Raw genomic sequence first — 17,678 nt, forward strand, 5'->3', positions numbered from 1 at the left:
TATATGTGAGAGTATTCTATAAATTTTGTATTGTTGAAAGAAGGATAAATTGAAGATGTATTTGTTCTGAGGAAGAGAAAAGAAAACCTTCCTTGTGCAAATGTGCCTGACTTTTGGCAATCCTGAGAAGCCATCAAGGGAGCCACATGATGTGATCATAGTGAATTTAATTAAAGTGTTTTGGCTCCTCAACTGGAAACAAAATATATAAGATGCTGACTAGCTGTCATTTTGGCTTTTGGTCCTGCTTTGCTAATTAAAAAAACAAAACAAAACAAAAACTACCAAATTCCTTAGACCATCATAATTAGAAGCTCTTTATGAGTTTGATGTCATTTCTGCCATACCTGAATCAGAAGTAACACCATTTAAAGAACTGAGCTGGATCAGAAATATGCACAACTCATAAGATGTTCGAAACCAAGAACTCTCCTCCTTATCCCTCAATTCTTCCCTGAATGAGAAATTCCTCCTTTGAAAGAAAAATCTCTTAATCATCACTAATGCAAAATAGATATTTCATAATAATTAAATCAGTTTTTTCAGTTTGCTTCTTTAAATTCAGTTACAGTCCATCCCAAAGATATACCTATCGGTTTCTACCCCCTTGGGAAAGTAGGAAGAACTAGTTTTGGAGGGGGAAGAGGTTTAGAGGAAAAATTTACCATGCTCATTGGGGACATTGCCTGGATTAAGCTTTTGGCAACCTTCAAATTCTTACCCTGGGGAAAAATCATGGTTTCTCCCTGCTAGTTAATGTTTCAAGTCATTGCTATAAAAAGAATGTTTTCTCTCTTGCCCTGATTAATCTTTAAAGACAGTTTAGTTTGTTTCATCAAAGATAGTTATGATGTCATGATCTTTTATGATAGGTTTGCCTGCTCTGGTGGTGACAGTTATTCTAGCAAGTAGAAATACAAATGCAAATGAAATCTATGGAAAAGAACGTTATGGCCGAGACATCAAGGAACAAGGCAATGAGTTGTGAGTAGCAAAAGTACCTTGGGGGAAATTTTTTAGTGATTGGTTTATGTTGCATAAAGGATGCCTAAACTGGTTGTGAATCATCCTTTTAAAATGTGTAAATAGTCAGCAAGAATACTTCCCTGTTAAAAATTCATTTCAGTTTAAAAATTGTAAAGAAAGGCAGTATTTTTTGGAATTAATTTATTAATTGACTAGTCAATATCTGGTGAAATAATTATCTCAATAATTAAGGGTCTCTAAGTTCTCTGATGGAGGTCCATAATATCATTTTGGGAGTTTAGTATTCAACCTTTCTCTTGAACATCTCAAGATATCTTTAATTGATAAATAGCTAATTGAGAAGTAGTCCATTAAAACTCTCAATCCTTCCCCACCTCCACAGGTATGGTGAGTAATAAGTATTTAGCAAAAAGACTGTCACTATCTCCCTTATTTATTAATCAAGTTTTATTGGGGGAAAACTTTGCTTGGAGTTTCAGAGAACAAAGTAAGTGTAAAAATAAATGGTCTGATTGGAACCTCTAATTCAACACTTGGATTATAGTAATAATTCAATACATACTAAAAATAAATTCTCTAAAAATATGTCTTGAGTACCTACTATTGGCTACTGAGCAATGGTGAGAGATACCCCCCCCCAAAAAAATCCAAGACATCATTTCTGCATTCAAGGAGCTAAGGTCTAATTGGGAAAGTATGACATGAGAACACATGAAATGAATAGTAATAAAAGGTAATATATAAGTAAGTGATAGGATTTGTGAAATTCAGAGAGGAATATTGGGGAATTCCTAGAGTATTCTAGGAAGGTTCTCATGGTAGAAAGAATGCTGTGATTATTCTACATTTTGCTATACCATATGGATAGCTGAATCTTATATATAGATATTATAACATTTGCTAAGCCCTGTTTTTAGAGTGATGTTTTCCAAGGTAAAAGATAATGGATTAAATTATGAGAACCTAGAGTAAGTGTTGGAATGGACCTTGGAACCATTTAACCCAACTCTCTCATTTCAATAAAGAACCGAGGTCAAGAGAGGTTGAATGACTTGTCCAGTCACACAGCTAAGTATTTGAGTCAGGTTATGAATCTACATCCTCCTAAGTCCAAGTTCAACACTCTATTCATTAAACCATTTTGCTTCTTGGCAAGGAAAAGTCACATCTCATTTTTCATATGACAGGGATGAATCTGTGTCCATTTACATAATTTGAGACTCAAATGAAATGATGTCTATTTGAAAAGGCAATGTGCCATAGTGGTGGTGGACTGCAGGATGTGAAATTAGGAAGTTCTCTCCAATATTTAGCTATGTGACCATAGAACCTCGGGCTCACTTCATGCCTTTGAATATCAATTTCCTCATCTGAAAAATGGGAATAATCAAACCTGTAATTTCTATGAGAGTATTTGTGAGCCCTGAATGAGTTAATGCATATAAAATATTTTGCCAACTTTGAATTGCTTTATAAAAATGTCACCAGTGAATATCAGGAACTTCAAAATTCAGTAAGAATTTTTTTGGAGGAATCAAGGCCAAAAAAGTCCAAGTGGCCAAACATTCATCCTTCCTGGGTCCTGTTTTAACATAGTACACCAGAGGAAAGGAAGTCAGTGAGTAATTTGGCACTTAAAAAGCCTTCTTGCTGCTCCACAAACAAGACACCCCAGCTCCCGCCTTAGAGCATTTTGTCTATCACCTTGGCTTCCCTTGTTTCCTTCAAGTTGAGCTAAAATTCAGTCTTCTACAGATAGCCTTTCCAAATCCCTCTTACTTGTAGTGCTGTCCCAGTGCTATCTCCTACAGCCTATAATACTTTTGAATAGTTCCAGTTGTTAGAAAGTTTGCCCTTAAGTCAAGCCAAAATTAATAACTTCCAGCTATTTTTCTGGGGCCAAGCACAATAAACCGATATTTTCTTCCCCATATCTGAGCCCCTAAAAAATACTTGACAATAGTTATCCTCTCCCTTCTTAGTTTTCTCTTCTGGTAAAACATCTCCTTTGCCTCAAACAATCCCTTTGTGGTATATTCTCTGGTTCTCTCATTATCCACTTTGCCCCCTTCTAGACACATTCCATCTTTTCAACAGATCTCCTAAGATGTGAGTAGATCCAAGCACAGTCCTTCAGATGTGGCAGATTATAGTATACTGTTTAATTGCACTGCACTTGCAGTCCACTAAACCACTTAAATCTTTCTTGGGAGGACATTCATCGAACCACTCCTCCTCAGTTTTGTATTTCTGAAGTTTAAAACAAAATGTAGTGTTTCATATTTCTTCCTCTTAAGTTTTTTACCTTATGCCCTTTGGTCCATAATTTGGCATGATCTCTTTGACTCTAGACTGCTATCAAACATGGTAACTTTCTTTCCCAGTTTCATGTCTTTTCTAAATCTGATAAACACGTTGCTGTATCTTCCAGTCATTAGTTAAAAAATGGAGGAGAATAACTCTAATAAAAGATTCCCAGGGCACAGCATTGGAAAACCTCTGATTTGAGATTAGAGTAGCCCATTGAAAGAGTAAATAATTTAATGTGGAATGATAGTCACATAGCCAGTGTGTTTCAGGGGTCGGTCTGGAAACCTGATCTTTATAATTCTGAGTTCTTTTCTATCTACTATGCCATGCTATGTCTGCCTTGGTCCAGTGGAGAGAGCACTAAATCTGGAATAAGTAATACCCAGGTTCAAATCTATCCCTCAGATGCTTTTGAGCTGTGTGACTTTGGGCATGTAACTTAATTTCTGTTTGCCTCAGTTTTCTTAATTGTAAAATGAGGATAATAAAAGGACCTACTTTAATGGTTTATGGTGAATATCAAATGAGATAATACTTATAAAGTGCTTGGTATTTATATATTTATATATATATATATATATATATTTATATAGAGCTTGGTACATCACAAATGCTAAAAAAAAGCAATCATTATTCTCTTTCCCCTTTTTCCTTGCCATTAAATGAAAATTTCCTAGAAATTTTTTTTTCTAGGAATAGATAAGTCAAGACTTATCCTTTGAGGACTCTCAATTCTGTTCATATAGGCTATTGCATATACCTACATTATTTCCATTTTTACCCTTTTTGATCCTTACCCCAATGTTATCCTCTCATTATTCACATGAATATTTACACATATACATGCATGTTAGTATATTCCTAGCATACAATGATATTCCACCTCCTGAAATCTCTTGTATTTAAAAAAAATCCTCATCTTTCATATTAGGTTCAATATCATGTATTGATCCAAGGCAGAAGAGTAGTAAGGATGAGACAATGAAGGCTAAGTGACTTACCTAGAGTCACATAGCTAGGAAATGTCTGAGCTCATATTTGAGCCCAGGACTTCATGTCTCCAGACCTGTCTCTCAATTCATTGAGCCACCATGCTGCCCATTTTTTATATTCTTTTTGAATAAGCTATATATTCTCTTTTCAGAACCTAGATTCTAGTCACATATTCCATCCAGAGTCTCATTAATATGTTCCAGGGTACAATTTGCTTCCTTGAATTAGGATCTTTGGCTCATGTCTGGGGCAGTGAGGTAGAATAGTACAGTGCCAAACTTGAAGTTAGGAAGAATCTCACTTGGTGTGTGAACCTGGGCAAGCCTCTTAACCCATTTTGTCTTGATTCTTCATCATTAAAATGAGCAAGAGGAGGAAATGCCAAATCACTCCAGTATCTTTGCCAAGAAAATCTGAAATGGGGACATGAACAGTTGATCATGACTAAAAAGCAATTAAAGTGAATAGTTCACCTTTACAAAAGGCAAACAGTGAAACAAATTAAATTGTACATGATTCAGAATCAACTTTAGTTTTTAAAACTCTATAACAGGTTAGATGCATAAACTAAGTTATTGAATGTTTAAATTTATCATCCATTTCATACCTTAATTTTATAAACAAGGAAATTAAGGACCAGAAAGTTGAATCTGTTTTTTGAACAAGATATGATGATTGTTTAGCAGTACTCCAAACCAAACCATTTCTTGCCCATTTCTCCAAAAATTTAATAGGAAATCACCAGTGTAAACCATGGTAGCAATCACTAACAAGGGGCTACTTTTTAATTTTGCTTCTTTACAGCTGTTGGATTCAAGATCCCGTGGTGTTTTATGTGACCTGTGCAGGCTATTTTGGAGTCATGTTCCTCTTGAATGTTGCCATGTTCATTGTTGTAATGGTGCAGATCTGCGGGAGGAATGGGAAAAGAAGCAACAGGACTCTCCGAGAAGAGATACTGAGGAACCTACGGAGTGTGGTTAGCCTCACTTTTCTCTTGGGCATGACCTGGGGCTTTGCCTTCTTTGCCTGGGGACCCTTAAACATTGCTTTCATGTACCTTTTCTCCATCTTCAATTCATTACAAGGTAAGAAAAATTGAATTTGAATATTTTCTATAATCTAGCTTTAACTTGCCCTTGGTGTAGTCTTATTGCATGTCATCTTGGAAGAGTTTCTCAAGGTTTCTAGAATCATTTGCCTAGCAAGAAGGTCTCAACAATTATTCCGTCTCAAAGAATTACTATACAGTTCTTTAAAGGTTCTACTGAATATTTTAATTATTAAAATATTTATTACTGTAAATACAAGAGGGAATTTCTAAGCCAAAAGGTAGAAATTTTGAAGGGTCCAGGAACTCAAATGGGGAAAAGATACACCTTGATTTTCAATATAATTGTTTCCTATGGAATCCCACGTATTTAATTTAATTTGTCTCAATATATTATTCCAAGAAGGGATTCATGGATTTCTGCCATAGTGATCTATGACAGAAAAATAACAAAGATCCACTGCTCTACAGAAAGGGTCAACTGGTAGGTAGGATTTGCCTCTTGCTTATGATTAAATCTCACTGAGTTCTAAAAAAGCTAAGCAAGACAGTTGACCACCTCTCATTGGATAATATTTTGGATAATATAGAACTATAGAATTAACTTATCCAAAAGAATTTCATGACCATATAGTTATATACTCAGCTTGCTAACTAGATCATTTTTGAATTTGTGAAGCAGAAAAATTTGGCTGGCCTTGCCACTCAGAATCACAGAATTTTAGATTTGGAAAGGCTCTAAAAAGTCATCTAGTACCATGTATACTGAAAACATGACCTCTCCATAGCAGAAGTTGATAAAGAGTGGTCCAGGGATCCCTAGAAGTCTCTAAGACCTTTCCAGAGAGTCTACAAGGTCAAAATTATTTTCAACAGTACAAAAAGTTTTAATTTCTAATATAAAATCTATTTTAACAAAAATTCCAAAGGAGCCTCAATAATTTTAAGAGTATAAAGGAGACTTAAGACCAAAAAGCATGAGAATCACTGTTCTATAGTATGTGCCACAAATAAATTACCATAGAATCTTTTCTTGACAACTTCTACTATAATGGAAAATACTACTCTTTATAATGGATAGCTCTAATTGTAAGGAAGGCTTTCCTTGCATCAAGACTAAATTTGTCTTTTTAGAACTTCCACACATTGTTCTTAGTTCTTCACCTTGAGGCTAAACAGAAGTACAACTCCTTTTCTATGTATATGATAGGCCTTTAGATACCAGGGGATGCCTCATTCCTTCCCCCTCTCCTCCCAGTGCTCTGTTCTAGGATGAACATCAGTAGGGTCTTCCACTGTTGCTCATCAAGTATGAACCTGACACTCTTTCCCATCTTGATCATCCTTCTTCAGATGCTCTCTGTCTTAATTATATCCTTCCTAAAGTGGGGTACACAGAGCTAAAACCAGTACTCCAAATGGGGTCAGGCTAAGACAGTGTAAGAGGACTTAATACTTCCTTGGCTGTATTGGCTGCCATATAACTGGTGATTCATACTGAGCTTGCTGTCTACCAAAATCCACAGAACTATTTCAAAAAAACTTTTCTTCCTAACAAAAGTCCCCTATCTTGTACTTGAAACATTGATTTTGTTTTTAAACCTATGTGTAGGGCTTTCCATTTTTCCTTGTGAAATGTAACCTATAATAGGTCAAACTCTCCCAGGATCTTGGTTTGCTCTTCTACTCTGTTATTTATCTCTCCTTGCTTTGTACTGTCTGCAAATTTGAAAAATGCATTATCTCTTTCTTTAATAAATTCCAGAGAATCTTCTCTCATTATTTGCCAATGATCCACTTAAAATATGGCACAGAAAATTGGTAACTACTGTTAACTACTCACTTTTTTGGATGTGACGCTTCTTTTAATAAAGCCTAGGGTTATGTTGGGTACTTTCTTGCTCTTTTATTCATATTCCATTAGTGATACAAGTTGATTGTGTATCATCTAAAATCCCAAAGTCTCTTCTACATGAACTGTCCAAACCTTAAAAATGTGTAATTATGTGCAATTGATTATATTTATAATTATTAAAATTTCATTATCTTATGAATAGAAATGAGGGTAAGAGGCTGAATGAGGTGAAAATAATTCTGCTGAGTGGGAATAGCTTCTGTTCTGGGGTGACCTTAGGAGTATCTCAGAGTTTGACATTGAATTTGCCTGAATCTTTTTCTCCCAAAGTAATTGTATTATAGCTAGTTTGGCCACATATAATCTACTTTATTTTCCTATACCAGAGTAAAAGAAACAGGCTCATTATATTCACTCATCAGACCAATAAGCCTCAAAGGAGAGAAACTATGTATTAAGAATATATAAAAATTTCTTCATGATCCATTTCTACAAAAAAAAAAAAAGAGAGACATCCTCTTTTTTATCTTTTCTGTATCTCCCATTACAAAGAAGCCTAAATAAATACTTAGGAAAATGTCTGTTTGTTTTAAAAATTATATAGTGTTACATAATGAAATTTTATAGCTTACCCATGAAAGACACATTGATCTACTTTTTTTCAAACTTGTTTTTGCAATTAGAATTTCCTGGCAGTTTCAGACAATTTCAATGCTACAGCAGTCTGTTCAGGTCTGTTTCCATTAATGAGAATTGGGATATTTTCTTTTTCCCAGCATGATCCTCCTGTCAGTAGGGGAAAATGCTGTAACCCTCATCAAGTTTCTGTTCTTCATAAATTTCTGCATTTTAAGACTGACTTTAAATTGTACAAATTCAGAACAGATTTATGCATATATGATAGTACTTTCTTCAAAATATCCTAGAAAGGAAAGTTCATTCTAGAAGGCACTAATGCAGAACATATTAGCCTACCAAATAGTTTTTACTTGATTTCATGGAAAAATAATGTAGTTTAGTTTCACCATTAATTAATTCTACGATCTTAGAGAAGTCAATTCAATTTTCTAGACCTCACTTTTCCTCTTATATAAAACAAGGGCTCTAGTCTAGAAGTGCTTTCATGTCTTCAGCTCAAACTTTCTTTAAGTAAGCATTGTGTATCTATATTGGTGAGTCATTCTCTAGAACTTTCTGCTGAGATTTTCTTGTAGAAAAGATATTCTTTCCCAAACAAGCACACACATTTTCAAGAAACAGTACTGAGTATTCAGAATCTAACTCCAAAGTCTTGAGTTTTTGTAGTCTAAGAACTATTCAATGCATTTTAAAAAATGTTATTCTTTTAGGTAATTATAATAAACTTTTGTTCATCCAGAACAATTTGAAAATTAGGAATTCTTATCTGATCTACTATTTATAAATTACCAATTTATCTTCCAAAAATAGAAGCAACAGGACTATACTCAATACACTGTTATTTTTTAAAATTCAGAATGAATATTAATATCTTATAATGCATCAGGTCATCATTATAAGCATTATTACAAATATCTAAAACTATAAACAGAATGCTGAGTTTTATCTGTACTAAACCTAGTATTTATATTTGCAAGTTAGCATTTTTGTGCGATTAGTTTTTTGCAAGCTTTTTCTTTATTGTAAAATTGGAAATTATAACATAATTCAAATCCAGTAGCTTGTCCTTTCTGGTGATTTGGATTCTAGATAAATAGAAATTTATGTGTACAATGTAACCAATAAATCTATATAAGGTGATATGAATTTCTAAAAACATAACTGATGTAATTAGCTAAAAGGAGAGGTAAGAAACCAGTAGAGTTAAAAAAAATTTATATCTAATACTATAATTTTCCTGATAAAGTTCAGGCTTCTCACTGGAAATTAAAAAAATAAAAATAAAAAGTTTTAAATAAGCTAAGACCAAATCCAACTTTATAATTTTCTAGCTTCCACTGGAAATCCATGTTCTTCTCTCTTTAGAATTTCCACATAAGAAAACTTACATGTTTGTCATTTCAACTATTTTTTCCCTTAAATGCTGACAAATGAGTTTTCTCTATAGCAATATCAAATTCCATATATACTTATAAATAAATATTCATTTGTATTTTATCTATTCTACTTCAGGAAGTAATTTGACAAAATAATATTATTTTCCCCTGTATTGAAGAATATAAATTAAGAAGTCATTGACATAAATAAATCACTTTTAAAAGAGCATGCACGATTTAGAAAAGTTGTGAAGAAATTACTGAAGTATATACATATTATAAGTAATATTGCTGAAGGACTTTAGACCATACATCTGGAAATAAAGCATGATTCATTCTAAAGAAATAAAAATCAACTTGATGTTCTCTATGGTAGGAAAGATGTCATCCAAGGTTCCTTTAGCAGCTACTTACTGCATGATGATATCAATGGTATACCAACAGACTTACAGTATTACTATATATATATATATATATATATATATATATATATATATATATATAAAGAAAAAAGTGCAGCAGATATAAGCTCAAGTGTTCCAGAAAGGAAAAAGAGGAGGCAACAACATTATACGTAGGAATTAGGGTGTTTTTTTAACCAAAATTAAGGATACCATAAGTAGAACTGTACTCCCATCAGCATGTGAGAAAACTTAACAACCTCCCCCTCCCCACCTCTCAGAATCCTGGAGAAATTTATCAGAATTCTAAAATTAGCTACCCAACAGTAAAAATAGATAATGCTTATAAAGCACTTCATAACTAAGTAAAATACATTTTCTATAATAATACAGTAGCATTTTGGTATCACTCCACCTTTTCCATCACCAGTAAAGCAAAAGAGGGTTCCTTTTACTCCCAGACTTATTAAATCCCTTTTTATGTGGCCATACTGAAACCACAATTGGGGGCAATAACAGATTCTTCATATAGCTGCCATATTCACAAATCTAAAAGACTGTGCTTATTGTTTCACATGACACGCAAAACACATAACTTAGGTTATAGGACCTAGAGATAAATTGAGAGCAAGAAAGGACCTCAGAGGGTATCTAGTCCCACTTTCTCACTTTTGAAAGGAAGAAACTGAGGCCCAAGGAAGTCAAATAAGTAGCTCAAGTTTACACATCAAATATCTTTGATTGAATTTGAACCAAGGTCATCTGATTCAAAAACCAGTGTCATAGAGCCTCAGGAATCATGCTCTCCACTCCAAGATGAGAGAACTGATTAAACCCACTTGACTAAGATCATCTAATTAGTATGTGATAGAACTGGGTTTTGGGTTCTGGTTTTTGGACTCCAAATTTAGTTCTCTTTCCACTACACTAGGATGCTTCCTGCCAATTTTTATACACATAGCTCACTCTTCATTAGCATCTTTTAGTATCAAGATTCAATATTTCAAATGCCTTTCATTTGCTGGGTTTAAGCATTTCTTCTTTAACTTATATAGATCATGGCTACTCACAGACTTGTACTGGATGATCTATTAGTCATCACCCTGTGGCCAGTCTGTTGATGAGACTCTTCAACTTTCCTCAGACAGCAGACTTATGGTCCACCACAGGGTAAAGAGCCCTTTCCAGTTTATTAAGATGTTACCAAGGGGGCAGCTGGGTAGTTCAGTAGATTGAGAGTAAGGCCCAGAGATGGGAGGTCCTGGGTTCAAATATGGCATCAGACATTTCCTAGCTGTGTGACCAGGGGCAAGTCACTTGACCCCCATTGCCTAGCCCTTACCACTCTTCTGCATTAGAATCAATACACATTGATTCTAAGATGGAAGATAAGGGTTAAAAAAAAAAGAACTTACCAAGCTTGCAGTCCACTGGCATGTACAACCTTCAAGAACCCTTGGTAAATTCAATATTAAATTAAAAAGATCCATTAGAATAAGATACTTGGTGAAATACGTATGTATATAATGCTAGATATTAAATAATGTCTTCAACTTGAACTCAGTAATAAAGCTTTAAATGATATTAATGTATTTGTATAGAATCTAATAGCTCTTTGGGAATGAGAGAGATAGGGAAAGGAAAAGGGTTAGGGAGAAATACAGAAACACAGAGAGACAGAGAAAGAGATCTTTTTTTAAAGATTATAAATTCAAATTCTCCATTCAAATCTGCTAGCATTAAAATAGTTAATAAATATAAATTTAATGAATGATTAAAAAAGAAGGATTTAATCATCTAAAAGGCTCAAAGTAAGATTAATTTAGGGAGATGTTTACTTTGTTAATGATTTAATTAACATAACACAATAAAATTCAACACTAAGAAAAACTTGGACAAATTATTCAGGAAAAATGTGTTAAGTATACATTAAATTTCCTCTAAAAAAGGATAGCATGTGAGTTTTCAGAAAACTAAGCCATTCCAATGATTTGGTCATATTCACTGCGAATCTTAAATTGGCATAAAAGTGAAGATGAACCAGGAGTTTTCCATCCCTAACACCTACATCCTTACATCATATTGGCTTTGATCCTGTGGATTGCTGGGAAATAAATTATTCATTGTTTGACTCTAGAGAAATTCCAGTATACCAAAGAGTACACTGGTAGGCTACAAGAAATAACTCAAGGAACTGCATAACCATTTAACAGCCACTTAGATAATGGTCCTTTGTCTGAAACAACACAACAGAACTCATCCATTCAATCACTTTCATAAAAACCTTGTCCACTTTCACAGCTATCTTTTCTACATTTCCCAAGATTCCCCTGAACTAAATACTGAGTTTGAAATACTGAGTTTGAAAATACAGCACTTAACGGTTTACAAAGCACTTAACATGTTGTCTCATATGATCTTCATAACAACACAGTAAGATGGGTGCTGTTAGTATCCTCATATTACAGATGAGACTGAGAGAGATCATATCCAGGTGAGGGTAACACAGATAATATCAGGGGCAAGGTTCAAGCAAAGATTATCCTTACTTTAGTATTATATCCATTATACCACGTTGCTTCCTGATGTAGGTAGTAACTGTATTCTCAGAAGTTCTACTAGCTGGGTGGAAGCAACTAACAACCTTTCAAGGACCAACCTAGCTAAATGCAGAGACGAAAAATGTTGCTCATCTTATGAGAACTGTGGGAGCCACAATGCTGTCTGTAACCATTGACAGAAGAGATGACTTATAGTTCTCTTCAAATGTTGAGTCTTCAGATAGTCTCCTTTGTCTGATTTGTAATTGACCTGGTTATCTGAAAAGTGAAATCACTAAGCACTAAGCACTCTTGATTATCACCATTGTCCATGTATCCTACTCTCCCTATAGTCTTTCTTCATCTCTTGGACATATTCCATTTCTTTTAACCATATTTGACATCTTTTTTGCCTAAAATATCCCATCACTCACTGTCACAGTGAAAGAAATGGTGTAGTTATCACATAAAGCACCCATCAAGATCCTTTGGTTAAAAAAAAGTATTGAAAAAGTTAATATTTCCACTAACTAGGAATTTAAATGGCTAATTCAAAGCCTATTTTTTTAGGTTCCATTAGGTTTCTTGGAAATGAAAATAGAATAAAAGAGTTAGAGCTGAAAGAGACCTCTTAGGTCATCTAAATATAATCCTTTAATTGTACAGGTGAGGAAACAGAGTCCTAGAGAAGCTAAATGACTTAACCAAAGTCAAATGGATTGTAAACTCCAGAGATGGGGTTTGAATCCAAGTGCTCTGACTTTAAATCTAGCAGTCTTACTCTTGTGCTATGCTGACTCTAATTTTCAGTGGAAGTAAAAGCAGGCAATATTGTTTGCCTTGAAGGTGAATTTTTTTAACATGCATGTTTCTCTTTAGAGGATACTGTTAATTAATTTTTTTAATTTTAATTTTTTAATTAACCAGGATAAAAATGTTTGACTACTTTAAAAAACTGTCCAGACAAGCTAAATAATCATTGCAATGTCCAAATTTAAAAAGTGATTTCTATACTAAATAACAATAATATTAATAAATAAGAAATGGTAACATTTACAGTTGTATAGAACTTCATAATTTGCAAAAAAATTGAATCAAGTCATGTAAATTTTATTATTCTATTTTTCATATGCTGAGACTGAGATTTATGTTTTTATTATTGAAAAACTCCTATTTACGTACCATTTTATAGTTCATATAAGTCATAACAACCCTCTGTTTTCAAATTAAGAGTCAAAAAAGTTTTAGGAGCTTTCTCAGATAATAGTTGCTTGTCCCAGGACTCTAACCCTGTCCTGATTAGTGTTTTGAGTTCTTTCCAACTTTCCCTCTGTAGGAACCATCATTCTGATTAAGTTAGAAAAGTAAATGTCTTTTGTTAGTTTTTCATAAATTAGCAAAGAACTTAAAAAGAGCAAAATCAAACACAAACACTCAATGAGAACAAAGACTTAGCCAAACTACAGAGACTCTTATTTCCATCATGATGTTTGAACTAATGGGATTTTAAAACATTTCAGTTGTGTCCAGGATTGAGGGAAGGGAAAGGAAAAGCCAACAATATTTTATTATTGCCATAAGAGAAACTAATTCCCTTCCTAGTAAAGACTTTGTGGTTGTATTTCTTAGTTTAAGACAATCCCAGATTCTTTTTCTCTATTCTGGACCACAGAATTTCAGTCTCAGAGGTGAAATACCTTTGAGACCAGCTAGTATAAGCCCGTTCCTGAAAACTAATCCCCTCTGCATCTCCTTCCATAAGTGGCCATCTGTTCTTTCACTGCAAACCACCGATGGAGGTACATAACTAACTTGTATCACTGCCTCTGGAGGCAGCTTATTCCACTCTGATTCTTGAAAGGTTTTTCTTTATATCAAGCCTAAATTGCCTCTTTGTACCTTCTACTCATTTACTTCTGCTTTTGCCCTTTGAGGACAAGCAGAACAAAGCTAATCTCTTTTATATGTGGTTGCCCTTAAAACCCTTGAAAATAACTTTGGTTGACTCCTAAGTATTCTGTTTCTCTCAGTGTTCACTATTTTCAAAAACTGCACAGAGATCATCATTAAACTAGAGCTCTGCTGTTGCTAAATGGCTTCTCCTTGATGGTTTACTACATGAGTAGACTTAAAGTTGTATCCTATAGCATATTTTTCCTTATCATTGACCCTCCCCAAGTTGGTTTCTAATCTAATCCTCTCCCTCTCCCACTTCCTTTCCCCAGCATTTCCTAATCTTGGGTCAGACAGGCTATGGATAGATAAACAAAACTAAAATATGGGGATGCCCCTTTAGGGTTCAGAGATAAGGGCTTCCAGTAAATGGAATACTCTTTCTCTAGAAGAACAGGAAGGGATAGAGATCTCCTGGACCAGAGTGAAGTAGAGTTACTTCCTAAGGGTCATTATTCTCTCAGATGAGAAAATTTTTACATGAAAGTAGTCAGGAAACAGGAGTAAGATGTGAAGGCAGAGCAATACAATGACAATAAAGCAACTCCACAGGCTGAAATACAAAGAGCAGGGAACACAGCTGGCAGTGAGAAGCACTAGAGTGGAGTGGAAGAAGGATTCTTCTAGGATTCAGAGTCCCAATATCTTGGTTTCAAATCCAACTCTTTACACTTACTAGCTGTGTCCTTCGAGCCTCAGTTCCATATGGAAGAAGGGGATAATGACCACAACCACTTTCCTCATAAATTTGGTGAGAAGATCAAATGACATATTATCAGAAATCCTTTTCCAACTTTAAAATATTTTTAAAATATTAACTATCATAACAATCACTTCCTAAGAAGTATTTTCCTTTCTTGATTAGAGATTTTCATATACTGAGCAGGATAGGCATGGAACAGAAGACAAATAAGGGTGAAGAGAATGAGGGCCTGTGAGGAAAAGGGAGTAAAATGGTACCATGTGCAAAAAATAAAAAGTCATAGAAAAGAAATATAAGAAGAAGAGAATGAGGGACTTGACTGCCTTTATTAAATTGAGGTATCTATAATTATACCTCAATTGATAAGAATTCTTTTGTAGAGATCAATTATTTGTGTGTGAAACTTGCTATTACTGGTTTTGGTCTGTAATGTACATTCCCCCAATGCTGTGGTTCAGAGCTAAAAATGGAGAATGAAGAATTCTAGAGTTCACTGATTATTTAACTGCTTCTGATAATAATAGTCAAGCAGAAGGAGTGAAGGGGAGAGTTTAATGGCCCTTGGATCTCTATCCCCATGTGTTAGGCTCTCAGCTCTACTTGGCTCTGTTGTTGCATCTGTTGCTACTTCTTCCTGAGGGTTTTTAAGATTCCTTTCCATACTTCCACATGTGCCTGATACCAGATGTGCGTACCTACCACATTTCCCATGGCAGAATTCCAGAAAAAGAGACATTTTGGTCCCAAATGAATCTTGGTATACTAATTATCTCCAAATTAACTTAAATTCATTTAACAAAAGTTAGTCATTCCAGATTTTCAGTAGAATAACTTGTTCTGGGAAGTACATTCTGATTTCAAATGGAACCAGATCTCACTGCCAAAAAAATCCACACAAAAGTAATGATAACTTGGAAATTTTTTAATGTGTTCATTCCTAAGATTGCAAGCTTCTCCTGCTCAGTATTTCACTTTATCCTTACAACATTACTAAGAGATAGAAAATTGAAGAGATTGTTAAAGTCATTCCTTAATGAAGAAACTTTCCCAGGGTCTGACAGATAAGAAAAGATAAGAGTTTTTCTGATTTGGAATCTCATTCAATCACCAACAGCTCTTAAAATTAGGTGGAAGCTAGGGTTGTCCCAGGAAAATAGGATTCCTAAAAACTTTAGCAAAGGAGTAATCTCATGATCTCTACTCAGGAGAGGTCCTGATAACCAATTATTCTTCTTCACCTTAAAAACATGTATAGGAAAATATCATATCTCATTTATTTTAAGCATTTCATAATAATTTGGAAAATTAAAGAGATGCTTTCTTGCTAAAGGACTTTCAGATCTTAAGCAAACATTTAGGGATTTGGGGATAGGGGATACCACCAGAGAGGCCCCTTCAATGAGGGATTCTTTACAAACCAGATTTGTTCATAGATTAGTCCATAGTTTTTCAGCCATACTCCCACCAGGCCAAGTTCCCCTGGAGAGACTCACTGAGACTAAGGCATAATTTTATATCATTTTAATAACTACTGGAGATGGAAAAAAAATGTCTTTCCTTCTAGGACCTGACACCTAGCCAGTTAGCCTGCTGATAGGTCTAGGGGTTATTCATCTGGCTTAATTCAGCAATTTGATGATACATATGGACTCTTTGTTTTTAAATGCATAAACAAATACATTGGATCACAAAGGAAATCAACTATATTGAAGTGCAATCAAATGAAATTAGTTGCCTCAGAATGTAGTAAGTTCCTCTTCACTTGAGATCTACAAGCAAAGCTGGAAAACTAGTTGTTGGATGTTGTACAGGGGAGTCTTGTTCAGGCACAGATGGGACTAGTTAGTCTCTGAGAATGATCTCATTCCAAAATTCTATAATTGTATCAATAACCCTGTGAACCAAGCAGGGCAGATGGAATTTTTCCAATGTTATCAATGAAAAAATTTAGTCTCTAGGAGAATAGGTGGCTTGTCCAAGGGCATAAGCTTGAAAGGTAGATCCAAGATTTGTCCCCAAGTTCTCTGACACAAAGACCAGAACTCTTTCCAATATGCCAGTTATCACCCCCCTAAAATGTATTAGCACTTTTTTTTTTTTCATGATGGCATGTAGAATGGTAAATCTAGTTATTTGAAAAGAGAATAAGAATATTATGGTCAAATTAATTGTAACCATTTTAGTTCCCTCCTGTCTTTTATTATTCAATTGCATTCTAAAAACCCTATCCCTATAAACTAGTTCTGGGCATTCTACTCCTTAGAAATTCAGTCTGGAATGAATATTTTCCTTTGAAGAAATTAGGGTCAAAAGGTTGTTTTATTAATAATTCTTTTCATTTTCTTAGGCTTATTTATATTCGTATTTCACTGTGCTATGAAAGAGAATGTTCAGAAACAATGGAGAAGACATCTCTGCTGTGGAAGATTTCGTTTAGCAGACAATTCAGGTAAAATAAATTGTAGTGTATATATTTTTTCTTGTATCCTCTTCTGAACCCCAACTGATGCTTTTTCATTTACACAAAACAACTAGTCACAATAATGATGCTTGGAGATTTAAAATATAACCATTTACTTAGAAATAAACAAAAAATATAAATATTCATATCAAGCAAATTTAATGAAAAATAAAATATATCACAATCTACCCATAAACCTAGCCACATTTTTCTACCAATACATTTATTATCTATTAGACAAAGTGGACACATTCGTGAAGAAGGGAAATTAATACTATTTAAAATGTGCTTATTTATTTTATTCAGTATTTCCAAATTAAATCTAAAAATTTATAACATTAATTTTTTAAAATTTCAGTCCCAAATATCTCCTTTTCCCACCCCTTGAGAAGGCAAGCAATGCAATATT

The 17,678-nt window shown here is 34.2% G+C and overlaps 1 protein-coding gene across 4 annotated transcripts in view; it reads left to right on the forward strand.

The window, feature by feature from the left end:
• The window catches only part of ADGRG6 (adhesion G protein-coupled receptor G6), a 197,876-nt gene that overhangs the window by 168,392 nt on the left and 11,806 nt on the right, over nucleotides 1-17,678 (forward strand). For all 4 annotated transcript variants that reach the window (XM_007484642.3, XM_016428924.2, XM_007484639.3 and 1 more), the window contains 3 exons: nucleotides 873-984; nucleotides 5,095-5,378; nucleotides 17,156-17,257. In XM_007484642.3, coding sequence (XP_007484704.2) covers nucleotides 873-984; nucleotides 5,095-5,378; nucleotides 17,156-17,257 — 498 coding nt within the window. The remainder of the gene's footprint in view (nucleotides 1-872; nucleotides 985-5,094; nucleotides 5,379-17,155; nucleotides 17,258-17,678) is intronic.

Source organism: Monodelphis domestica, chromosome 2 (genome assembly GCF_027887165.1).
Source record: "Monodelphis domestica isolate mMonDom1 chromosome 2, mMonDom1.pri, whole genome shotgun sequence".
In the NCBI taxonomy this organism is placed as follows: Eukaryota; Metazoa; Chordata; class Mammalia; order Didelphimorphia; family Didelphidae; genus Monodelphis; species Monodelphis domestica.